The following is a 9,316-nucleotide window of genomic DNA, read 5'->3' on the forward strand; positions in this document are numbered from 1 at the left end:
AGTCTAGAGCGATTTTCTAGGTTAGCTGGCCAGCTATTGTCGTTCTTTTAACGTAGCTAGCCAGCTAGCCCCCGAATAGCAGCACTGTAGTAACTATTACAGTACAACGGTTTGTTTTGTTTGATCGTAGCTAGCTAGCTACATAGCCGTCTTTGTATCTAAGACAATTGTGTAGCCTAGAGCGATTTTCTAGGTTAGCTAGCCAGCTATTGTCGTTCTTTTAAGGTAACGTAACGCAATCAACCTGCTACCTAGCCAGCTAGCCCCCGAATAGCAGCACTGTAGAAACTATTACACTCGACGGAACGACTTGATTAGTGTAGTGTCAACATCGCAGCCACTACCAGCTAGCCTACTCCAGCAGTACTGTTTCATTTCAATCATTTTAGTCAATAAGATTCTTGCTACGTAAGCTTAACTTTCTGAACATTCGAGACGTGTAGTCCACTTCTGTACCCTGTCAACTATGTGTCTATCTATCCCTGTTCTCTCCTCTCTGCACAGACCATACAAACGCTCCACACCGCGTGGCCGCGGCCACCCTAATCTGGTGGTCCCAGCACGCACGACCCACGTGGAGTTCCTGGTCTCCGGTAGCCTCTGGAACTGCCGATCTGCGGCCAACAAGGCAGAGTTCATCTCAGCCTATGCCTCCCTCCAGTCCCTCGACTTCCTGGCACTGACGGAAACATGGATCACCACAGATAACACTGCTACTCCTACTGCTCTCTCTTCGTCCGCCCACGTGTTCTCGCACACCCGAGAGCTTCTGGTCAGCGGGGTGGTGGCACCGGGATCCTCATCTCTCCCAAGTGGTCATTCTCTCTCTCTCCCCTTACCCATCTATCTATCGCCTCCTTTGAATTCCATGCTGTCACAGTTACCAGCCCTTTCAAGCTTAACATCCTTATCATTTATCGCCCTCCAGGTTCCCTCGGAGGTTCATCAATGAGCTTGATGCCTTGATAAGCTCCTTTCCTGAGGACGGCTCACCTCTCACAGTCCTGGGCGACTTTAACCTCCCCACGTCTACCTTTGACTCATTCCTCTCTGCCTCCTTCTTTCCACTCCTCTCCTCTTTTGACCTCACCCTCTCACCTTCCCCCCTACTCACAAGGCAGGCAATACGCTCGACCTCATCTTTACTAGATGCTGTTCTTCCACTAACCTCATTGCAACTCCCTCCAAGTCTCCGACCACTACCTTGTATCCTTTTCCCTCTCGCTCTCATCCAACACTTCCCACACTGCCCCTACTCGGATGGTATCGCGCCGTCCCAACCTTCGCTCTCTCTCCCCCGCTACTCTCTCCTCTTCCATCCTATCATCTCTTCCCTCTGCTCATACCTTCTCAACCTTTCTCCTGATTCTGCCTCCTCAACCCTCCTCTCTTCCCTTTCGGCATCCTTTGACTCTCTATGTCCCCTATCCTCCAGGCCGGCTCGGTCCTCCCCTCCCGCTCCGTGGCTCGATGACTCATTGCGAGCTCACAGAACAGAGCTCCGGGCAGCCGAGCGGAAATGGAGGAAAACTCGCCTCCTGCGGACCTGGCATCCTTTCACTCCCTCCTCTCTACATTTTCCTCCTCTGTCTCTGCTGCTAAAGCCACTTTCTACCACTCTAAATTCCAAGCATCTGCCTCTAACCCTAGGAAGCTCTTTGCCACCTTCTCCTCCCTCCTGAATCCTCCTCCCCCCCTTCCTCCCTCTCTGCAGATGACTTCGTCAACCATTTTGAAAAGAAGGTCGACGACATCCGATCCTCGTTTGCTAAGTCAAACGACACCGCTGGTTCTGCTCACACTGCCCTACCCTGTGCTCTGACCTCTTTCTCCCTCTCTCTCCAGATGAAATCTCGCTTCTTGTGACGGCCGGCCGCCCAACAACCTGCCCGCTTGACCCTATCCCCTCCTCTCTTCTCCAGACCATTTCCGGAGACCTTCTCCCTTACCTCACCTCGCTCATCAACTCATCCCTGACCGCTGGCTCGTCCCTTCCGTCTTCAAGAGAGCGAGAGTTGCACCCCTTCTGAAAAAACCTACACTCGATCCCTCCGATGTCAACAACTACAGACCAGTATCCCTTCTTTCTTTTCTCTCCAAAACTCTTGAACGTGCCGTCCTTGGCCAGCTCTCCCGCTATCTCTCTCAGAATGACCTTCTTGATCCAAATCAGTCAGGTTTCAAGACTAGTCATTCAACTGAGACTGCTCTTCTCTGTATCACGGAGGCGCTCCCGCACTGCTAAAGCTAACTCTCTCTCCTCTGCTCTCATCCTTCTAGACCTATCGGCTGCCTTCGATACTGTGAACCATCAGATCCTCCTCTCCACCCTCTCCGAGTTGGGCATCTCCGGCGCGGCCCACGCCTGGATTGCGTCCTACCTGACAGGTCGCTCCTACCAGGTGGCGTGGCGAGAATCTGTCTCCTCGCCACGCGCTCTCACCACTGGTGTCCCCAGGGCTCTGTTCTAGGCCCTCTCCTATTCTCGCTATACACCAAGTCACTTGGCTCTGTCATAACCTCACATGGTCTCTCCTATCATTGCTATGCAGACGACACACAATTAATCTTCTCCTTTCCCCCTTCTGATGACCAGGTGGCGAATCGCATCTCTGCATGTCTGGCAGACATATCAGTGTGGATGACGGATCACCACCTCAAGCTGAACCTCGGCAAGACGGAGCTGCTCTTCCTCCCGGGGAAGGACTGCCCGTTCCATGATCTCGCCATCACGGTTGACAACTCCATTGTGTCCTCCTCCCAGAGCGCTAAGAACCTTGGCGTGATCCTGGACAACACCCTGTCGTTCTCAACCAACATCATGGCGGTGGCCCGTTCCTGTAGGTTCATGCTCTACAACATCCGCAGAGTACGACCCTGCCTCACACAGGAAGCGGCGCAGGTCCTAATCCAGGCACTTGTCATCTCCCGTCTGGATTACTGCAACTCGCTGTTGGCTGGGCTCCCTGCCTGTGCCATTAAACCCCTACAACTCATCCAGAACGCCGCAGCCCGTCTGGTGTTCAACCTTCCCAAGTTCTCTCACGTCACCCCGCTCCTCCGCTCTCTCCACTGGCTTCCAGTTGAAGCTCGCATCCGCTACAAGACCATGGTGCTTGCCTACGGAGCTGTGAGGGGAACGGCACCGCAGTACCTCCAGGCTCTGATCAGGCCCTACACCCAAGCAAGGGCACTGCGTTCATCCACCTCTGGCCTGCTCGCCTCCCTACCATTGAGGAAGTACAGTTCCCGCTCAGCCCAGTCAAAACTGTTCGCTGCTCTGGCCCCCAATGGTGGAACAAACTCCCTCACGACGCCAGGACAGCGGAGTCAATCACCACCTTCCGGAGACACCTGAAACCCCACCTCTTCAAGGAATACCTAGGATAGGATAAGTAATCCTTCTCACCCCCCCTTAATGATTTAGATGCACTATTGTAAAGTGGCTGTTCCACTGGATGTCAGAAGGTGAATTCACCAATTTGTAAGTCGCTCTGGATAAGAGCGTCTGCTAAATGACTTAAATGTAAATGTTTTGTCAGTCACTGACAGTCACTCAATTAGCCGTGTCAGCGAAACATTTTTAGATTGGTAAATTAGTCTAGCAGCCATCTAAACGTATAGTAATAATGCCTGTAACCAACCAGGCATGCAGGGCACGTGCCCAGTGGCCCTGACCTGCAGGGCCAGTGGCCCTGACCCATTGTTTTGTTAGTCACTCTCACTCAGATATCATTAACATGGCACAAGTCATGGCAAAATGTGTAGAACAGTATGAAATTAACTTTTAAACTGCAAAACTGTCTCTCCACCCCATGGCAAAATGTGTAGAATTGCAAAAAATGTGCTTTAAATCTCTCTTCAGATGATCCTATTTTCAGCCTGCTGTATCTGTGGGTTGATCAGTGGGATCCTAAACTTCCAGTTTGTGCGTGTGGTGGCAAAGCGTCCCGATGCCCTGCCGTCCCTCTACCTGGCCATCATGGTGCTGGCCTGCCTGGGCATCGGCGTGTCCATCCTGTTTACCTGGCTCACCTGTCGTCTGGCCAGCAGCGAACAGCAGAGGATGTACCTGGAGAGAGAGCTGTCCCTGCACCATTCCCATGAGATGAATGAAAAGGTGAGCTCAGATAAAACATGAACGGAAAACTCAATAATAATATAGAATTGGACAGAGTGAATGGCCTGTCATTTCTGTCACTATGTATTTCTAAAGCAGTGGTTGCCAACTCCAGTCCTCCAGTACCCTCAACGCTACACATTATTATTGTAGCCCAGACAAGAACACCTGATTCAACTTGTCAAGTAATCATCATGTCCGGGGCTACAAGAAACATGTGTCCTGACGGGGGTACTGGAGGACTGGAGTTGGGAACCACTGTTCTGAAGAGGGATATGAATGCACCACAGGAGGTTGGTGGAACCGTACTTGGGGAGGATGGGCTCATGGTAATGACTGGAGCAGAATGAGTGGAATGTAATCAAATGCATCAGACTCATGTTTTCCATGTGTTTGATGCCATTGCAGCCGCTCCGTTCCAGACACCATTATGAGCCTTCCTCCCCTCGGCAGCCTCCACTGGAGCGAACCTATCTTTAGTCGCTCTGCGTAAGACTGTCTGCTAACTAAAATGATCAAAAGTCCTAATTGAGAAGCTCATATAACCCTGCTGTACTACTGTTTATTCCAGGAGTTGGCTGAGAGATCTGAGAGAGCAGCCAGCATTCCCCAGATCTCCTTCAATGGAAAGTCCTCACCTCCATTGTCATTAGGCTGAAGCCCAGCTGTGTTACTGTATTCAAAGCATCATGGAGACAATGTTGGTTCCATTCAACACCAACGGTTACATGGGACGTGATCTCTTGCAATGAACTAATACACAAAGGAATCAACATACGGCAACACTATGAGAAGGCGCTGTGAGATTTGACCATTGCTTTACCAGTGACGATGTAGGCTGAATGATGCACCTGATAGTCCCCAGACATGGATTTGGGGGACATGGAAACAGCCGGTAGAGGGGACAAAGCTATGGCACATCCAAAGGCTCAAAAACAACAACTAAACCACTTGAGATTGTCAGTGTTGAGATGGTGAAAGACATATACTGTAACTGCTTCAGGGTTTGACTGGTCATAGAGATCATGTCATACAGTGGAAGTTGTTTCCATTTTTAATTATTATTTATGTATTTATTATTTAAATATATCTTTGTTTATTCATAAGCATGAAAATATAATAACATCCCATCTGTGATAGGTTTTTACAATTTAGAGCATTGTAATGAATTAAAGGTTTAATGATGGTGATGGATGACGAGTACGACAGATGATGATGGTGATGGATGACGATGAATGATGATGACTACAATGGATGATGATGACTACAACGGATGATGATGATGGTGATGACGACTACGATGGATGATGATGGTGATGACGACTACGATGGATAATGATGGAGATGACGACTACGATGGATGATGATGACTATGGTGGATGATGTTGATGACTTTATTGTATCCATTAGGACATTAATTCTATATGTATTAGTATATTTTGCAGCAGACCACAACCAGTAGGAGGCAGTAGTGATAGTTATATTCCCCCACTAGAGGGAGCACTCCATCTCCTTTTAACATATCTCTGTACCAAACGGCACCCTATTCTCTATATAGTGCACTACTTTTGACCAGAGCCCTATGGTCAATAGTGGTGCACTATATTAAGAATTGGGACTCAGAGTTGAATCTTTTAGTCAAACATTTGAACAGAATAATAAATATGGAAAGTTATGGATAAATGAGCAGAGTGTTGCTGACAGATTGAAATTGTAGTCCTACTTCCTGTGTATCCCTGAGCAAAGCCCTTAATCTGAAAATATCCAGTCCTATTTATGGGAATGCTGTCCAGAGAAGATAAGCAGAGTATGAAAAGACAAGGAAAAACATTCCATGAATTTACATTCATGTATTCTCTTACCGACTCCCTCATCCCTTGCAAAGTAAGAATACAGACTATGGCGTTACGTCCCAAATGGCACCCTATTCCCTACACAGTGCACTACTTTTGACCAGGACCCATAGGGAGGGTGCCATTTGGGACATAGAGAGACTGTATCCCAGGGAGCTGTGAGAACCACCAGAACTTCCTGTAAAGTGAAACCTGGTCCTTCCATGGCCACCCCTCCTCTCATGGGGACATTGGACAGGGTAAGACCTCCCAAACAAAGCTCCCTTCAATGTCCTCACCCAGTTCTCTGTCCCAGAAATCTGTTGCCATGGTGAACCTGGTGGGCGTGTGGCAGACTGACTTCTAGATTTTTACTCTTTCCCCTTTTTGGTGAAAAACTTCAAAATACTGTTTCACCTGGCTGACTGACTGACTGTTTCACCTGGCTCTAGTCCTAAATGACTGACTGACCAACTGACTGACTGTTTCACCTGGCTCTAGTCCCAGCCAGATAACTAACTGACTGTTTCACCTTGCTCTAGTCCTGACTGACTGAGCCAGGTGACTGGCTGTTTCACCTGGCTCTAATCCTAACTGACTGACTGACCAACTGACTGACTGTTTCACCTGGCTCTAATCCTAACTGACTGAGCCAGGTGACTGGCTGTTTCACCTGGCTCTAATCCTAACTGACTGACTGACCAACTGACTGACTGTTTCACCTGGCTCTAATCCTAACTGACTGAGCCAGGTGACTGGCTGTTTCACCTGGCTCTAATCCTAACTGACTGACTGACCAACTGACTGACTGTTTCACCTGGCTCTAATCCTAACTGACTGAGCCAGGTGACTGGCTGTTTCACCTGGCTCTAATCCTAACTGACTGACTGACCAACTGACTGACTGTTTCACCTGGCTCTAATCCTAACTGACTGAGCCAGGTGACTGGCTGTTTCACCTGGCTCTAATCCTAACTGACTGACTGACCAACTGACTGACTGTTTCACCCTGGCTCTAACCCTAACTGACTGAGCCAGGTGACTGGCTGTTTCACCTGGCTCTAGTCCTAACTGACTGACTGACCAACTGACTGGCTGTTTCACCTGGCTCTAGTCCTAACTGACTGACTGACCAACTGACTGGCTGTTTCACCTGGCTCTAGTTTTTACTCTTTCCCCTTTTTGGTGAAAAACTTCAAAATGCTGTTTCACCTGGCTGACTGACTGACTGTTTCACCTGGCTCTAGTCCCAGCCAGATAACTAACTGACTGTTTCACCTTGCTCTAGTCCTGACTGGTTGACTGTTTCACCTGGCTCTAGTCCTGACCAGTTAACTGACTGACTGACTGGCTGATTGGTTGACTGGCTGGCTGACTGACCGACTGGCTCACTAGCTGACTGACTAACTTACTGACTGGCTGACTGACTAAATAACTGACTGGCTGACTAACTGACTGGCTGGCTGACTGTATCACCTGGCTCTACTCCTGGCAAGCTAACTGACTGACTGACTGACTGACTAACTGACCCGCTGCCTCACTGGCTGACTGGCTGACAGACTGGCTGACTGGCTGCCTGACGAACTGGCTGACTGACTAACTGACTGGCTGACTAACTGACCCACTGGCTGACTAATTGGCTGACAGACTGGCTGACTGGCTGTCTGACTAACTGGCTGACTGATTAACTGACTGGCTGACTGACTAACTGACAAACTGACTGGCTGACAGATTAACTGACTGGCTGACTGGCTGACTAACTGACAAACTGACTGGCTGACTGCCAATAACAACTTCTTCTATTATTCATTGGTATTTGTTTTTCCTTCATGAGAGACTTCAGAGGAAGAGCTCAGACAGACATATGCCATCTTTGATGTTTTCAGGGAATGTTGAGTGAGTACTACAGTGATGGATCAGTGGATGTGTTCAAATGACACCCTATTCCCTTGGTAGTGCTCTACTTTTGACCAGGGCCCATAGGGCATATGTAGGGAGCCATTTGAGATCTACACGATGTTGCCCCTGTGGTGAGGTCCATACAGTACTGCATGACTGTCTGTCTGCCTATGTGTTTATCTGTCTGTCTGCCACTGTGTCTGTCTGTGTGTGTGTGTGTGTCTGTCTGTCTGTCTGACTGTCTATAAGTCTGTCTGCCTATGTGTCTATCTGTCTTTCTGCCTATGTGTCTGTCTGTCTGCCTGTTTCTGTTTGTCTGCCTCTGTGTCTGGCTGTCTGCCTGTGTCTGTCTGACTCTGTCTATTTGTCTTTCTGCCTATGTGTCTGTCTGTCTGCCTGTTTCTGTTTGTCTGCCTGTGTCTGTCTGACTCTGTCTATCTGTCTTTCTGCCTATGTGTCTGTCTGTCTGCCTGTTTCTGTTTGTCTGCCTATGTGTCTGTCTGTCTGCCTGTGTCTGTCTGACTCTGTCTATCTGTCTTTCTGCCTATGTGTCTGTCTGTCTGCCTGTGTCTGTCTGACTCTGTCTATCTGTCTGTCTGACTATGTTTCTGTGTGTCTGCCTGCCTGCCTGCCTGCCTGCCTGCCTGTGTCTGTCTGACTCTGTCTATCTGTCTGTCTGACTATGTTTCTGTCTGCCTGCCTGCCTGTCTGCCTGTCTGTCTGTCTGTCTGTCTGCCTGCCTGCCTGCCTGTCTGCCTGTCTGCCTGCCTGCCTGTCTGCCTGCCTGTCTGCCTGCCTGCCTGCCTGCCTGCCTGTCTGCCTGCCTGCCTGTCTGCCTGCCTGCCTGCCTGCCTGCCTGCCTGCCTGCCTGTATGCCTGCCTGCCTGCCTGCCTGCCTGTCTGTCTCAGAAGGGAGTGTCTGATGATATATGACTGAAGGTTAATCCTGGAGCCACAGAAAGAGCCAGCCCCCACAATATTTGGGAGGTGATTTATACACTGAGCAGACTGACTAAGGGTCCCAAATGGCACCCTATTCCCTACATAGTGCATGTTGCCCAATTGGCCCTGGTCAACAGTAGTGCACTAAAAGGGGAATAGGGTGTCATTTGGGATGCATGCTGAGTGTGTGTGTGTGTGAGTGTTGTTCTTTCTGCACTGAATATCAATGTAGATTTTTTTAGGTGAACAGCAGACATCCCACAGGTTCAGCCACAAGTGTTCTGTGATCATCCAGGTCTCATATAACACTCCGTGCTTGACTTGGACTGAAATACGGGCCGCTACTCATTTTGGGTGCTGGTAGCGTTTATATGTAGGTGCAATACTTCTGAGGTAATATTCAACAGGAGGAAGAGGAACACAAGCAGAATAACATTAGAGGTGCCTGTACTCAATTCCAGTGAGTTCCTGCCATTATCATGTACTGTTTACACCTGATATTTACTTCTATCATCACTTATATA

The 9,316-nt window shown here is 49.1% G+C and overlaps 1 protein-coding gene across 1 annotated transcript; it reads left to right on the forward strand.

The window, feature by feature from the left end:
* Positions 1 to 3,428: 3,428 nt before the first annotated feature.
* Positions 3,429 to 5,784, forward strand: LOC135534682 (transmembrane protein 196-like). Its single transcript, XM_064961597.1, has 2 exons — positions 3,429 to 4,120; positions 4,692 to 5,784. The coding sequence occupies exons 1-2, from the start codon at positions 3,866 to 3,868 to the stop codon at positions 4,776 to 4,778; spliced, it is 342 nt and encodes a 113-aa protein (XP_064817669.1). The 5' UTR covers positions 3,429 to 3,865; the 3' UTR covers positions 4,779 to 5,784.
* Positions 5,785 to 9,316: the final 3,532 nt, after the last annotated feature.

The sequence above is a fragment of the Oncorhynchus masou genome, unplaced genomic scaffold (genome assembly GCF_036934945.1).
Source record: "Oncorhynchus masou masou isolate Uvic2021 unplaced genomic scaffold, UVic_Omas_1.1 unplaced_scaffold_3802, whole genome shotgun sequence".
In the NCBI taxonomy this organism is placed as follows: Eukaryota; Metazoa; Chordata; class Actinopteri; order Salmoniformes; family Salmonidae; genus Oncorhynchus; species Oncorhynchus masou.

What these genes read in the sequence shown, in the direction of transcription:
- LOC135534682 (XM_064961597.1), top strand. Translation starts at nt 3,866, where the DNA reads ATGATCCTATTTTCAGCCTGCTGTATCTGTGGGTTGATCAGTGGGATC. An exon ending in CCCATGAGATGAATGAAAAG is followed by an intron (nt 4,121 to 4,691) that starts GTGAGCTCAGAT and finishes TGTTTATTCCAG; the next exon opens with GAGTTGGCTGAGAGATCTGA.